This window comes from Rhipicephalus sanguineus, chromosome 6, assembly GCF_013339695.2.
Source record: "Rhipicephalus sanguineus isolate Rsan-2018 chromosome 6, BIME_Rsan_1.4, whole genome shotgun sequence".
Taxonomy (NCBI): Eukaryota; Metazoa; Arthropoda; class Arachnida; order Ixodida; family Ixodidae; genus Rhipicephalus; species Rhipicephalus sanguineus.
In genome coordinates this window covers 71,915,506-71,932,086 of record NC_051181.1, presented here as the reverse complement: position 1 = coordinate 71,932,086, position 16,581 = coordinate 71,915,506, and the positions used below count along the sequence as shown (strand labels likewise).

The 16,581-nt window shown below is 46.3% G+C and overlaps 1 protein-coding gene across 1 annotated transcript; it reads left to right on the top strand.

The window, feature by feature from the left end:
- Nucleotides 1-1,109: 1,109 nt before the first annotated feature.
- On the top strand, nt 1,110-14,691 carry LOC119397330 (uncharacterized). The gene is made up of 4 exons (XM_037664764.2): nt 1,110-1,279; nt 5,934-6,060; nt 10,148-10,398; nt 13,996-14,691. The coding sequence occupies exons 1-4, from the start codon at nt 1,112-1,114 to the stop codon at nt 14,518-14,520; spliced, it is 1,071 nt and encodes a 356-aa protein (XP_037520692.1). The 5' UTR covers nt 1,110-1,111; the 3' UTR covers nt 14,521-14,691.
- The last annotated feature ends 1,890 nt before the right edge of the window (nt 14,692-16,581 follow it).

Here is a 16,581-nt window from a genome sequence, read left to right as displayed (position 1 = left end):
TAAGCAGTATTTGTACAATGCTCGTAGAGCGATAATATTGGGTACATTTCTAATATACAGCTGTGCCAATCTTGACGCTTCGCACTCACGATAGGAGACCAAAAGCTATTTGGATTGGGTCGTAAAAGAGTAAAACACCGTTAAAAAAAATGTTAACATATTCAACGGCGTTCGATTTCTATTCTGCTTCTTCCTAGTGAATATATATATATATATATATATATATATATATATATATATATATATATATATATATATATATATATATATATATATATTGCCAAAGCTACGAGGAGCTACAAATAAATAAATAAATAAATCATAAAAAATCTTTGCTCGGAGTGGGAATCGAACCCGGCCTTCGGCGTGGCACGCAGGTTGTAAACCGCAGAGCCACTCCAGCGTTGAAACTGTTTCTGAAAAGAAACCCTATACGAATGTTATGTAGTGTGAATAGTCTACTAAACTCATGTAACATTGCGTGGCAGAAGCGTAGAATCGCACCAGACGTCAAAAAATGTAAATTGAGCAACGAATGGGTGGCTTCAAGGCCCAACCATTACAAAACGCTTAGCCATAATTAATCGTCAGCATAATCAGGAACAGCATCAACAAAGTGCACAGCTGCGTAGGTGCGCACGTTCCCTTACGGGCGCGTAGTGGTTCCTTAGCCAATTCGCGAAAGGGAGAATTATGGTGTGCCCTTCGCAACTGCACTTGTAGTAGGCATTCTAGGGTAGTTTGAGGCGGCCAATGTCACGTGCACTGACGTTCCTTTCCTTGTGGCACAGTTGAGGTGTCGACCAAGAAGCGAAGCCCGCTAGTGATTGCAAGGCGACGCGCACGTGGCCCTATTATGCTATCGCGTTCTACTCTTTAAGGCGAATCTCAAGCTTCCTATAGACACCAAAAGAGTTACGTGCTCAATTTGGCCGTCTTTAAATATTTCATGCATGACAATTTCCATTTCAAATTAATATACTGTGTACCTTTAGCAGTCTAGGGGTGTGACACTATAGCACTTAAAGGAAAAATCTGTTCGCCACTTGGCCAATCCCCTGTAATGGGTATGAGCCATGGGTTCAGGATAAGAAGAAGGAGAAGAGGCGGCATGGGGGCCGCGGCGGAGGCGGCCCTGCTGTGCACCACGGTTGTGCGCGAAATTATCCTTTGCCTGTCGGTGGAAGACCTCTTCAACTTCGCGCGATACGATCCGCTTTGGGAAGAGCTCGCCTTAACACTGCTCAGCAAGAGGCTTCGGTTTTTCCTCCTGTGCGAGGTAACGTACTGGCTCTGTATCGTCGCTCAAATTGTCTTAGTAACTCGTGAGTAAAACGTCCGAAAGCGGTCGTGTAAAAAACTCACGTTTAGATAGACAGACAGTTAAGCTTGTTTGGTAGCGATTGGCCGTGGAAGAGGTGAAGACGTGCACACGCTCAGAAAACAAGCTAAGTGAACCAAATAACACAACGGACGACTAGAAACTGAAAGCGCATTTGTGTTAACATGCACTAATTACATTTCCGCCACAGCGCGACCTTTCAGTCGACCTGGAACGCTACCGTAGCGCTCCAGTATGGCCGTGATTGAGTATATCGTCCCGCGGGATTCACATGGCTCAACCTTATGAACGAAGAAATCTTTAGTGTAAACTGCAGAAACTTAGGAGCTAAATGTAATGCCTGACGAACGAGGCGACAGGAGATGTAATAGTACAGTTAAACCCGACTATAACGAAATCCGGTAAATGCAATTATCATTTATGCCGAACTGTCTTTGAACACAATAATAGGCAGTTTTAGAATAGCATAGGCAAAGCTTTGAGTTAGCGTTTGTCGCCACTGCGCATGCCTCGTACGCTATCCTCTTGCGGGCCCCCGTTAAGTAACGGAAATAGCGGGCGACTGCAACGAATGCTATCTTTGCGTCTGCATATTCTAAAACTGCCTAATGCTTCAATGTCAATGCATCGGAAAATTGACGGCTGCATGTTACATCGAACAAAAATAGCGGGAACACTTGATATATCGAACATCCGGCAGTGTAATACGCCCAAATAAGTTGTCGTTTCCTCTCAAGAGGTTCGCTTTTCGTCGCGGAAGGGTAATTTCCCGCATGCATTTGAGAGAGTGAGCGGGGTGAATAGGAGGGCGCCACGCAGAGCGAGTACCATCGCTTGCCATCGCTGTGCTTTCTCCTATGATTCCTCGTCGTCGCGGTCGTCGTGCGGGTTTGCCGATCGCTTCTCAACTGCCTTTGTTAACGAGGTGGCTGTCGTAAGAGGGAATTCTTCGCGCAGCTGGCAACGATCAACATCGTCGAACGTAGAGAAAGGAAGGGTAACGTCGCCGCTGCGTACAGTCTCCCGAGAACGACGCTGAGTATAATAGGCGTGCGCAGTGTTTCTCATTAAGGGGGGGGGGGGGTCCTCCTTGTTTTTCGAGTAAGACGCAACTTGCTTCACAATAGACGCAAAAAAATGAAAATGCAGTGGTGACTTGTTTCTCACAATGGCCAGCCGTCGTTGCATGGCTTTCCGGGAATAAAAATGGGAAGAAACAGTTCACGGGAATCAAACAGTTCAAAGATGGCGGCCTTCGGCCTCCATTATCCTCAAAAACCTGCGTGGCCGTAATCCTGCTCTTTAAACAATAAAGAGACAGGTCCGACAGAGTAACGATATGAAGCAGACTTTGCGCCCCCCCCCCCTTACATAATTAGGCGGGGGGAGCCTCCTCTGCCCTCTCGTGCGCACGCCAATGCAGAGAGTATGATATCGAAAAACAACGCCAACATTAGAGCAGGCTAGAGGCTTCCAACGCCCTACGTGTACGCACAGCTGAGGTTAAAGATGTTGAGCCACGGTTTGCACAGATACCGTATTTTCTCGCCTACAACTCGCCCCTATATAACCCGCACACCGTACTACAAGCGGCGGAAAAATAAGAACTAAAAACGCCTTCCTTGCATTATCGTGGAGCAATGGCGGGAAGCCAACTTTCGCACCGAAATTCACACCGAAAATACGTACGGTCCCTTCTTTACAAACGTTATATCGAATTATACGATATATCGAACTTGTTCATATTCCTCAGCGAGATTGATATGCGCGCGTTCGATTGTACAATATAGCACAACAACCGCCACATATCTTAACATAGAGTGACAAATAAAGAACAATGATACATCACAGAAATACTTAGAAAAGACGTGCAAAACAGAAAAATGCAATAATCTGACGAAAAGGGGCAACAGATTCGCAGTTTCCACGGCTCGCACGAAGTGGTGCCGGCTCGATTTTTCACTGTGTCCGCTAACTAGCGTAGCAGTAAGCGTAGCAGTAACTAGCGTAGCAGTAACTAGCGTAGCAGTAACTAGCGTAGCAGTAAGCATGCGAGTTGTTTAGAAGCTGAAGTCAATAATGGTTAGCTATGGTTGTGCCATTCGTGCCCGACAAATGGTGCAGTTTTGATTGTGATCATACCTATACATACGTTGCTTGATTCCAATGTATTATGCATAGTCAAACTCTAACTGTGCGTTGCATGAATAAGATGGCTGAAGGCGTAGGCTGGTGGGGTATGGATATAGTGTTCTAGAATATTGGGTAGTGAGCCCACTCTCCGGGGAGAGGGTACGTTGCCGCGGCGCAAAAAATGTAAACGAGTTTTCGTTTTCCTGAGTGCCCGCGTGGCGGCGCTACCATCGTCAGCAATGGGAGCCTTCGCCCCGCTGCTGTAGGGCTGCTGCTGTGTTTCGTCGTCGCTGCAGCTTTTCGGCCGAGCATTGCTTCGTCAATACGTTTCATTTTTCAGTTCCTGTAGCTGTGAATAATGTAGATTGGTAGCAAGACTTGTTCACGGGCTGCTTTTCATGTGAAGAACTCCATGCAGACAGAATTTTAGATGTGCTGACCATTGTGAAAGCAAGGCTTTGGCAAGAGGTTGGGTGCCCAAGCCATGCCTCAATGCTCTCTCAAAAAATAATTCAATTCTATGTTGTTACGCGACTTCATTTTTACATTAAGGGGCTAAACACAGACAGAGCAGGCAAACACCAAAAAGCAAAGCACTTAAAGATAAGCCGCTGCTCTTAAATTTTTTTTTCCTTGCTATACAAGATTCTTAAAATTTTATTATTGTTCCTGCGTTTAGATTTTACAAGTGTAGGTTAAACTTGAAGTATTAATCTTCTCTGCATATTCTTTTTCTGTTTCACTGACCCAAATACAAGAAAATGCCAGATTTGAAAAACAAGCAAGATAGTATGTTGCCACTCGCCATGCATACTATAGCAACAAACCCTTGAATAAGTGCCAACTCTGCTTAATTCAATTGTGAATGGTAGCTTTGGTCCTTGGCGTACCATCAACAGTGCGATTAATATGATCTACCTGAACGTCAGTAGATCTCTATAAAAATGCATGTGTTTGAATGGAAATGTGTCTATTATTTGTCATTTTTTTAGTGTTTCTTCTGATTCAGTGTCTTTACTTATTGTGTGAACAATATGTGTTGAGTATTCATGTGCTTTTGTGAACTTTTTTAATTTATGCTATGCTAAGTATGCTATTGAAAATATTTAGCGTCTCTTTGTGAGTATTTTTCTAGCATCTATTGGGCTGTTTTCGGAGACATGCTTTTTGACGCACACGCTGATAAGTACAAAATGGGGAAAGGCCCTCTTCAAGCTATTTCAGCTTTTTTTCCATCTGTTTTCACTTTGAAAAAAAAAATGAAAGTGATTGATACGCATGGCCTTTGTGGAGTAAGGTCATTGTGCTGCCACACCAAATAAACTTTTCACTTATTTCCGTGAACGATTGTTGTCTACATTTTTCCACACCTTCATTACAAATTAATTTTTCTAAATACAGGAGTGCGGACAAATAGTTCTGTAGAAAAGAGTGCAAGTGAACCTTTTAGGCATATTATAGTGTCAGCAGAATTGCTAACTGAATTTAGCACTCAACTGATAGCGGTGTTTGAATGCAATTTCTTACACAAATATAATTTCCAGCATGTCAGGGGTCTTCAAGAAGCAAAATCTGATTGCATGGTCTACCCTTACTTTCGGTCTTTTATTTCTTGGGCATGATTAGGATAGGTCTTTCCTGCTGTGCACTCCCACACATTTTCTTGCACTTTTCAGGAGAATATATCAACTGAGAGCGTGTATGGTGCTTAAGTTTGTAGTAATACTGTTTTATTTAGTGAGAGTATGACCTCACTAAAGAGACTACCGAGTACAAACGCTAGCATGAAAATATTAATCTCTTTTATCTAAAGGCAATCGATGTCAGTGCACGTTAAAGAACCGCAGGTGGTCGAAATTTCCGCAGTCCTCCACTACGGCGTGCTTCATAATCAGAAAGTGGTTCTGGCACGTAAAACCCCATAAATTAATTAATTATCTAAACGCAATAAAACTGCGAGATCTTTTTTTTTAAGCGAGAGCTCGCTACTGCAATACAAAACTGGCGGTTTACAGCATATATTGCATCCGGCGCCCGCTGATGACGCGCTCATGTTTAGCGATACTTCATGCGCCAGAACAACGGCCAAAGCAAGAATATGCTCACGCAAAAGAAAAAAAAAAGCAACGAAAATGGCTATGTACAGGGGTTGCACAAGAGTAGTTTGTGCTTGAAGCGCTGGCAAACTAACCTTCGCGCTGAGGGCAGCAACGCGTCGCTTACATTGCAGGTGGTGGTGGCGCCATCTACCAGGTGAGACATAAAGTGCGTCAGTGCACGGCCTCCAGTCAGCCCACTACCCCTTTCTAGAACACTTTAGTATGGATACGAGCGCTCAGTCACTTGTGTTGTTGAGGGGCTTCTAAGCAGCTGGGAGTTTTCATTGTGAAATGAGGTTTAGAAAGGAACTGGGCGAATGGCGCTAGATTAATCACAACCTTTTTTATGTTTGTTCCAGGACAAAATTGAATCTCCATTTGTGAGCAAGGAGCTGACGGAGGAACTACGTTTTCGTCTACGCGTTGCGGAGCGAGCATCTCGCAGGCCGGCGCTGGGGATAGCCTTCTGCTCAGGCAAACGATATGGTGAGTGTCAGTTACGCGGACTTTCCAAGCGATTCTTACCAGAGAAGCAGCAAAGTGGGCCGAGACTACGCAGACATTGTAGATAGTCCAGTCGTACATTATCGTGCTCGTAGGACCCGCCACGGTGGTCTAATGGTTATAATGCTCGAGTGCTGACCCTCAGGTCGCGGGATCGAATCCCGGCCGCGGCGGCCGTATTTTCGATGGAGCCGAAAATTCCCGAGGCCCGTGTATATAGATTTAGGTGCACGTTAAAGAAACCGACGTCGTCGAAATTTTCGGAGCCCGCACTACGGCGTCTGTCATAATCACATCCTGGTTTTGGGACGTTCTTGTTAGGGACGCCGTAGTTGAGGGCTCTGGCAATTTCGACCACCTGACATTCTTTAACGTGCACGTATATCTAAGTACACGGGCCCTCGTTAAGCTAGCAATATCCCAGATGGGAAATCACAACCGGCGACGCCGCTTTGACATTCACGCGCAGACTCGCCATGACGTCAAACATTTTGATTGTTTGATTTTTTTTGCATTGCCTTTTTATGCATGCATAATTTTTCATCGGTCCTGAGAGAGCCAAATGCGTAACAAGGGAAGCTTCAGAAAGCTTTTTTGAGCCACTGCGGTAAAAAAAATTCGGCAGATCCCACGTACCGTGGTAGTCGATGTTATGCGAAGCATGCGGCGGGTAGGTGACTGTGGCGTAACTTTTTTTTACTGAGCGCAACGTTACAAAATGACGATAAAGATTTGTATAAATTTTATACGCACACATATGTATGTTGAAGAGCCGCATATGTCTTAGCTGTTTACGGTTGGGTAACGCTGCCAATGGCAACGTGGGTATTACCAACACCAGAAGCGGTAAGTTGATATGTAGTGGTTATACGTGTACCGAGAACGCATGCACGTTTCACAAACCCGTGTGCATGTGTGCAAGAAGTTCTTGACAGTTCTTGAACAAGGGCACCATCACCGTGATCAGTGAGCACCAGCAGCTGGTCATGACTTCTTATAGGATCCGGTCGTGATCGTGGTGACGAGGGGTCCATGTGTAGTGATGTCGTATAGTAGAGCTGTTGGAATTCGTGGATGCCTCGGTCATTTCGTCGACAAATTGTCTGTCGACAGAGCCGGCGAGATGTCGGAATCTGAAGTCACCCTTCGCGTTGGTGAGGTATAGGCCGTCGAGGCTGGTAGGCCTGGATAGTGCTACATAGACCAACATCAGTGGATGGGGTTTGTCGTATTCGTAGACTACCTGGGCGTATGTAGCCTACGTAGCCTAGTCTACAAAGCGGCTGTCAATCAATCTGGCATCATTCTCGGTCAGCATGAGGCCATCGCTCAGCCTCGTAAGAAATGAAGAGGACACTGCGTCGTTCTGGTGGACGAAGTGCAGTTTACGGTGCGGTGGTGTGGATATCATACGTACCTAACTTTTGTTAGTGCATTCCTCCGGGGTCGAGCAATGCCTCAATATAGCTTGCTGAATCATAGGAATACAAATGTAATGTTGATTAGACTGATATAAAAGCGGAGCCAACACTGGAACTACAGACGTTCATCTCATATGACGCCTGTATCGTAGGAGTACACATCGTAGCAGTATCATGTAGTGTTTATTGCTTTCTTGTAAAAATAACATAGCCAGCACCACAACCACAATTCACGTTGCACCAATATTACGCCTGCGTAGGCTGTTTTTTCCAAACCAGTTCATAGACCTGGCGTGGCTCGGTGGTAGAATACCTGATTGCCACGCAGAATGCTTGGGTTCGATTCCTGCTGGGATCTTAATTTTCATTCTTTCCATTCGTTGAGTCAACGCTGCCGATGTTGGTTTTCCTTAACGCTCTAGCATTTAAGCTACCAATGTCTGTTCTCGCCGTTCCTGGGTAGATATAAACTGTCAATCACCTGTGGCGCATACCCGTACTCCGCGGCCCGTGGTAAACGGGTATGTGCCACACGTGTCTAGTGGAAAGGGTTTGACGACGTACGCGACAAGATTTTAACGTTATTCATGTCACGACCCGGCAATCATATTTGCCAAATCCTCTTACTCTCCCATGCAAATTTTGGTCTACACCAAGTTAAGGAGGCCATCATGAGAGCATCCAGACGTAGGCGGCTAGATAGATAGATAGATAGATAGATAGATAGATAGATAGATAGAAACGCTCAAAGTGCCAGAGGTTCGCTAAGAAATGCTTCGCATTTAAAAAAATATCTTTGATATCATAGACGTCACAGTGTTATTCATGTGCCGAAATGTCAGCGCGAAATTCAGAAATGGAAGTCTGACATTCTTTCTCAAGATCAAGGTGTTAAGGTCAAATAAGCCACGATACAGCTTTTAGAGAATAATTCACCACTTTCAACTAATTTAGTGTTCCTGCGTAATTTGGTTCTCAACCTTCACTTAAGTATTTTTTAGACCTGTTAAACGTTATAGAGGTCGCCAAGGCTCTCGTAAAGTTTACTATTTACGTGTCAGGTAACTAAAGCTCAACGAAACTTTCGCCGTCTCTCTTTATCTCTGAAAGTCCAAATTTCGTACTCATGTTAGTTTTCGGAACATCTTATTTGTAATAAGAAATTAAAATAAGTTGAAAGCGATTAAAAAGCAAAAAGAGCAAACAATATGTGCAAATGTCTATTTAAGATAAAATATTCCCCCTCATTTCATTGCCCAAGTGGTCATTGTGACGCTTTATGCAAGAAATGTGCCCTCTTTTAGGCAGTATTCGCACATTTAACATAGGTACAACAATGTTTTGAAATCGGCCATACGATGGAATAACACGCGTCTTAAGCCGAACGAGGGTCGTTCGTAGTGATTTCTTGGGTTTCACATTTCACTTGCTTGGAATTTTCTTGGGTAAATATCTCCGCTTAGAGTCACCACCATCCGCTTTGTTAGCTGCTCTTTATTTTGTCCCCCTGAACCAATGTCAGGTGCACGTGACAGGCGGGTGACGTGACCCAGAAAGCGAGTACCTAGTAAGATATATTAGAGATTCCGCATATTTGATGTGAAGTAGCGTCATAACAATAACAGCAAATGAACGCAGACAGGACATATTGTAGTGGCGCAATGTGTGAAAAATACAGGAAACAGAAGACGGAGAGGAAAGAAAAACAGGTGTCAAACTCACAACTGTGGTGAGTGTAGCACCAGCCTTTTTTTTTCTCTTCCTTCTTCTGTTTCCTCTCTTTTTTCACACTTTGCGCTACTACAATTTGCTCAGTAAACGCCAGCTTGCCCAAGAAGAAGTCATCGTGAAGAATGAACGCAAGGTCAGTACCAGAAAGAGATCACACCTGTAGTAAATTCTGGATGTAGCTGCCAAGACAATGCGTGGCACAGTGGCAATGATCACAAAGCAGCACAGTGAAGTGAAGTTACGTGAAATTTACTCTGCTTTTGAGACAAAGGAGGAAGCCGGTGTTAGAGGCTGAAAAGCCTGACGAAGGCCTCGGTTCGCTTGTACCGTGCCAAGTCAGAAAACAATGAACATACACAGCAATATAAATACAAAATCAACTGCACTTTCAGGTGCTACATAACGCGTATTCTAAGCTCATAATAATGAAAACAAGGTTATACGCAACACATGCCGGAATCATTTAAATATTGCTTAGTTCCTCTTTAAAATAATTTCTATTAAAGCTCGAAATCAGCATTTGTTGAGATATTATAGTAATCGTAACTACTTGAAAACTCAATTTCTGTTTGCTGTAGTTACCACGGATTTTAGAGACTTGGTGTATTTGCTTTTGAAAATAGTATGTATCATTAGACATAGGATTGTTTTGAGTGTGTAGTTTATAACTTTTAATGTGCTGCAGCAAACGAAGAACATAGACATGATTTGCTTTGAGTAAATTATGACTGCGAAACAAAGGCATAGTAGCAAACTCCTTTGGTCTTCCGTGGTAACCATGAATGCAGCGCAAAGCTCTCTTCTGGAGTATTAATAACTTAATTATTAACACAGCGCTTACTTAATGCAGGTAATTAAGATTTCGACTGATAATATATACATGCCATTACATGAATTACGCCAATTTGCTTCAACAGACGTCAGCGCCCTTAGTTCCTGTTTTCCGCCTGAAGTGAGCGTCGTGCGCATCGATGTGCGAAGTCCGATTTGGGTTCAGCACGCACACGAGGAGTGTCGAGCAGGCTGCCTGGGCGTTCTCGTGCTATTCGATGTGCCCGGTGCCATATTCGAGTGCGAGTGGTCGCCGTTCGTGGCCTGCAGGCAACCGGCTGCTAAGGCTGCTCTATTCAACCGCTTGAGGCGAACACTGCGACCCGACTGCCTCAAGGTTAGTAATGGAACACGCATGAGAGGCGTGTGAGTCATAGCCCGGTTCCAAAGGCATTAGGGAGTTTTGGAATAAGGGCCCTAAATGTTTGGGGCCCCAACGCCCTTTGCGTGTGCTCGCTTTGGGTCAAGCAGGAGCCAAGAGTTTACAAATAGTGTCTGCGGCGCTTTGGACCCTCCCCCTATTGCAGGTCACTCCAGTCTGGGCCAAGAGACATCGCTTCAGTGGGTGCCGTCATGTTTGCTTGACGCAAAGTTTTTGGGGCAGGCTTCAGGGCTCCGGCTAAATTCGAGAAATAGCGTTCCCAACGCAAAACCCAAACGCTGTTGGCGTCACGCGCATGCGCAGTGGCCTGGACGCCATTTCCTTGGGGCCCCAAAACGATTGGGGCCGCTATTCGAAAACTCCCTATTACCTCGTTATTCCTTCCTGCCTGAGCAGTTCGCACTTCACTGAGAGAGCTAGCAAAGTTCTCGGGGCAGTAAAAAGGGAAGCATTTAAGGCCTTAAAGGGTTACTGATGCCATTTTTCAAGGGTGAGTTTACTCTGCTGTACAAATACTCTGTATACAGAGACGGCTGTGAGCAGGTGGAAAGCTCAGGAAACGTTGATAAGATATTTTATTTTGATATTAAGTCATTATTCCCATGGCGCACCTACCGACATCGACACTATAGCTTGACGTCAGGCTACAGTACTCACTCTGGTGACTTGACGCAGCAGTCTGGCCACTTGTGATGATGTCAGGTGCCAACACTTCCAAAATAGCCGCTTGTGCATCACCAGCGGAGCCACGGTGCGAAGCGGCCGTTAAACGTCACGATATCTTGCGCGAGCGCGTGATCAGAAGCTCATACCGTGTTGTGACGTCAGGGTACAGTAAGAACCGAAACTATATAGCTTTTAAAAACACACTGTAATTACGTTTTCAGGGTGTACTGACGCTTAGTAATACGTTTTCTAGACTCTTAAAGGCTTGGCCTTTCATTTGACGCAAAAAAAGCGACAACTGAACACTTTTGTGTCAGCACCCCTTTTAGTGGCTGTGTTGGCGCCACCGTCCGCGAGATTTGTGCAAGACGTTCGTAAGGTCTCGCAAGCTCTCGCGAAAAACCCATCGGACCGTGTCCGGGAGTTGACGTCCCACAATGATGTCACAGGTCGCCAGAACCTGTTCACAGAGGCTAGATGTGACGTCATAGATCCTGGCGATCTGGGACGTCATGACGTTGTCATGACACGACCTCACATGATGACTTCAGCACACGATATCGTAGCTCGGCCAAACGTGGGAGGATCACGGAGACGCTGCAAAACCACGTGAGGTGCAAAAAGTTTGCAGTGCCTACACTCTCGGAGGCAGTGCACAACCTTCTTATGGGCAGAACGCTTTTTTGGTGGCATGGATCAATAATATAGACTCAGAAGAAAAAGAAGAAAACGGCTTTCGCCTTCGAGTCGTTTTAGGCGAATGGATAAGAGACGCTATGAATATGTGTATGTGTGCGTGTGTGTGTGCGTGTGTGTGTGTGCGTGCGTGCGTGTGTGTGTGCGTGTGTGTGTGTGCGTGCGTGTGTGTGTGGTGTGCGTGGTGTTGTGTGTGTGTGCGGGTGGTGCGTGGGTGGTGTGCGTGGGCGGAGGTGTGTGTGTGCGTGAGTGTGTGTGCGTGTGTGTGTGGTGTGCGTGTTGGTGGGTGGTGTGTGTGTGCGTGCGTGAGGGTGTGTGGTTGTGTGGGTGTGTGTTGTGTGTGTGTGGTGTTGGTGTGGTGAGTGTGCGTGTGCGTGTGGTGCGTGCGTTGTGTGTGTGCGTGCGTGTGTGTGCGTGTGTGTGTGCGTGCGTGTGTGCGTGTGTGCTGTGCGTGCGTGTGTGTGTGTGTGCGTGGTGTGTGTGTGTGGTGTGTGTGTGCGTGTGTGCGTGTGTGTGTGTGTGCGCGCGTGCGTGTGTGTGGTGTGCGTGGTGTGTGAGTGCGTGGTGTGCGTGGTGTGTGTGTGTGTGTGTGCTGTGAGTGGGTGAGTGGGGGTGTGTGCGTGTGCGTGAGGTGTGTGAGTGTGTGAGTGTGTGTGTGAGTGTGTGTGGTGTGGTGTGTGTGGTGTGTGCGTGTGGGTGTGTGCGGGGGTGTGTGTGCGTGTGTGTGTGCGTGAGTGGTGCGTGAGTGTGTGCGTGCAGTGTGAGGTGTGTGGTGCGTGTGGTGGCGTGCGTGTGTGCGTGCGTGGGTGTGTGAGTGGTGTGTGTGCGTGAGGTGTGTGCGTGTGTGTGTGTGTGTGGGCGTGTGTGTGTGCGTGGTGTGCGCGTGTGTGTGTGTGCGTGTGCGTGGTGTGTGTGTGTGTGTGTGTGCGAGCGTGTGTGTGTGCGTGCGTGTGTGCGGTGTGCGTGCGTGTGTTTGTGTGTGCGTGCGTGCGCGCGTGTGTGTGTGTGTGTGTGTTTGGTGTGTGTGTGTGTGTGTGTGTGTGTTGTGTGTGTGGTGGTGTGTGTGTGTGTGTGTGGGGGGTGTGTGTGTGTGTGTGTGTGTGTGTGGTGTGTGTGGTGTGTGGGTGTGATAAAGAACAAGCTTTGATCCGAAATAATTTTTGGCAGAATCGCAGCCGTTGTGATAATCGGCTCCGTGCGAAGCAGTCAGCGAGTGCTGCCTATACTGCATTTCTTTTCTCTTCGAGCAAAGTGTTAAGAGGTGGATCGACTTGTTTGTGTGAACGGAGTCGTTGTGCACATATCGAGGGATTGCCACGCACGTCGGCTGCACTTCGACGTAGCGTGAGCGCTCACGTTAGACCACAGACGGCAGTTTTATGGAAACAAAGGGCAGGCTATACGGTGCGATAATGTGCATATCATATACGTGGCGTTCGTTAGTGTATTTCTCCATTCTATAGAGCCGAGCTACGCTTGAATATAGTCCGTCGCGACGCCTTAAGCACGCGCTCGGACTCGGCTCGCACGGGCGTTTATAACGGCGAAAGCTAAGCGTGAGAGTCGCGTACTCCCACATCTTGCTGACTGAACTTCTTGCACAGCTTCCGCAGCGTTGCACCTGATGTATGAAGCAGAGTACAACACTCCTGCTCTAGATTTAGGTTTACTCGCTGTTTACTTTTGTTGTGCACCTACTCCTTTCTCTTCGGCGTATAACCACGTGCCCTTACGAACTGCAGAATACAGCGTCATGTTCCTTTTCCTAACAACCACCTCCAAATAAAAACTGCGTTTCTTTCAGGCACATTTATGAAACTCGTTTGTAGGTTGACGATGCCTTCGTATATGCAATCGGCTTTTTAAACAGTTTCTCGAATAATCATTTTATCATCTTCATAGCGCATATATAGTGCGCTATTAATTATTATTCAAAAGACTATGGGTCTAACATGCCTCACTTCCTTTTTTTAATTTTTGGGGAAGTTTTTTTTTTGCTCACCGCTTGAGAACTTAGGACAGGAACAAACAGACACAAGCGCAAAGTCTGTGATTGTATGTTTATGCCTGTCCTTCGTTATTAAGAGGTGCGCAAATAATTTACCATAGTATACCAACCAGAAGTGTCTTTTTTCGTAACTTTCCCGCGTTTTCAGCATTTCTTTTTTTTTTTTACTTTCCACGCGATAGCCGGTGTACCAGCACCCGACCGAGGATTCCCCAGCCCGCTTCGCTCTTTACGCCACGAGCGCCTTCTCGAAGACGGTGTTCAAGAACTCGCAGCGGATGGACCGCATGGCCAGCTGCGTCATGTGGACATCGTGCCTCCGGGTGCTCAGTCCTCCCTCCCGAAGCCGCTTCCTTCCTCACGCCTACTGGGGCGCCATGATCTTCGGCGATAAAGTTCGGGCGACCACCGTCAAATTCAGGGAGCGGACGTCGCTGCTCCAAATGTTCGAGCACCTGGAAGAAGTTCGCTGCGAGTTCGGCACCCTCCAGAACGCCCTGGTTCTGGTGATGCAAGAAAACGACCTTGACACGTCCGTGATGCAAGCGGTGTGCAGCGTCTTCACCGGTGCGGCCGCTATTGTGGGAACTTCGTGTGGCCTAAGCCTCGACGAGAACATGTTCGTCGCTACCGAACCGAGCGAAGAATCAGAAACTTCGGAAAAACTTACAAGTACTCTCGTTGTGGCCCTGCTGGATACCGCATAGACGTAGATTATTTTTGTCTTTGTCACCATGACCATTGGTATGGCCAAATTAGGCGACGTCCGCCGAGACGCCAATAAATTAACGCGGCTAGCGGTCCCCCATGCGATGAACAAGCCTCCTATGCGCTGCCATAACTCGGACCTTGTCTTCGAAATTGTAGATTCTCAAATCTACAAATCCTCATAAAGATACCGAATGTGTGACAGGGCTTCGTGTGCCTTAATCTGCTGTTTTACGAAAGGCACTGCATTGGTTTTTAGATCAGACTGTTTGCATACAATACAACCTTGTTCCGGTATTACATATGACTTGCCGAATTCGTCAGTAATCGTGCTTTGTATCACGTCCTAGTCTTGCCGGCATTCGCTCTCCGTGTTTCGCTAATTTCGTGGCGATACTTCACGTGCGCTGCCAATGACTGGTACACTGCACGCCAAGGCAGAAGATAGCGACATCACTCAATCGATACCGTCTTGAATTATTTAATGCGAAGTTCCCGTACATGTAAAAAAAAAACATGAATATGGGTAAAATATGGATGTACAGTTTTTATTGCAACCTTAATCATAATATTTTGATGATAGTGTTTACTCATACCTTGAACTACCTACGCAGTAATCTATGTAACTTTTCAAAAATATTTCTAATTAACTCTGCGCAGCCCACCTAAGGTATATATCAAATATAGATGTACTGCTTTCAAGTTTCCCTATTTCTCATCAGTCAGAGCATGTCAGTTTAGATGTTCTCATCGACGCTGTAGACTTCGTAAGCACAAGAATTTGGAAAAAAATTGCCTTGCTAACGTTGTTTACTCGGCATGCTCATTAGAGAGAATAAGGAAAAGATTCATTAGTTTGTCATATTTCAGCCTGACGATTATGACTTGCTCTTTGACACTCTGGAAGACCACACAAATATAAATGATTGTGATTCACAGAGGATGATAAGCGTGAACTGTAAGCGTGCCTTTTTTTCAAGTCCCAGCGGAATCATGTGTCATCGCAATGCCGCAATGCAGTCATTTGCATTCTGGGCATAAAAATGTGTCGGATGAGCGGTTGTTCAGGCTGGAGGGTGTTCGCACTTCACCAGGCGAAAGCTTTAGGGTGGCATTGTCTGGTGAAGTGGGACGCGCAGGCTCGATGTCAGTCTGGTGAAATGGCGGTTCATATATCTTATGAAAAATACGCCATCTCGCAGTTTTGCGGCTCTGCTCACGGTTTCGAAAGTTCAGGATCATTCAGGATGACTAACACTCGTGTGGTAAGAATAGACAGTTTAAATTAGCCCTGCTGCGCGATCCTGTGTGGATTCCACAGATGCTCAGAGGCGAGTTTGATGTGGGTCGCGAACTGAGTGTGCGCCTTCTAGTTTGAATCGAACAGCTGTTAAATATGCTACCATGTTTTCTGGAGGGGGCAACGAGTCGTAGATCGTGACGCAGATAGCATATAACGCGTGACTGGCTTCGCTGCTAATGCTATAGATATGTAAGCGTAGCGACTAAGGCTACAGCATGTTAGCACGTGTAGATGTAGGCGAATGAAGTGACAGCGTATTTTTACGGTGAAGCTAATATTTGTTGGAGTTTAACGTCCCAAAACCACGTATTTATTATGAGAGACGCCGTAGTGGAGGGCTCCGGAAATTTCGACCACCTGGAGTTCTTTACAGTGCACCTAAATCAAAGTACACGGGCCTCAAGCATTTTCGCCTCCACCGGAAATACGGCCGCCGCGGCCGTGATTTGATCCCGCGACCTGCGGGTGAGCAGTCGAGCACCTTAACCACTCGACCACCACGGTGGGTTTTACGACGAAGCTGGATATGGGTAGGGAAAAGCAAAATTCCCCCGTCTTATGCACAGGGTCGTCCAAAACTAAGGTGAACACCTCATTAGTATTCAAGGCAACGCAGAAGCTGATGATTAGTACATAGCTAAAATTGCTGCTTGGGCGAGGTGGTTCATGTTAAGACAAATTTTACCAGCGCAGAAAGACGGAACGCCTGGGGATCGCGACACACACAGAGCGCTGAGCTCACAGCTGGTTAATTACT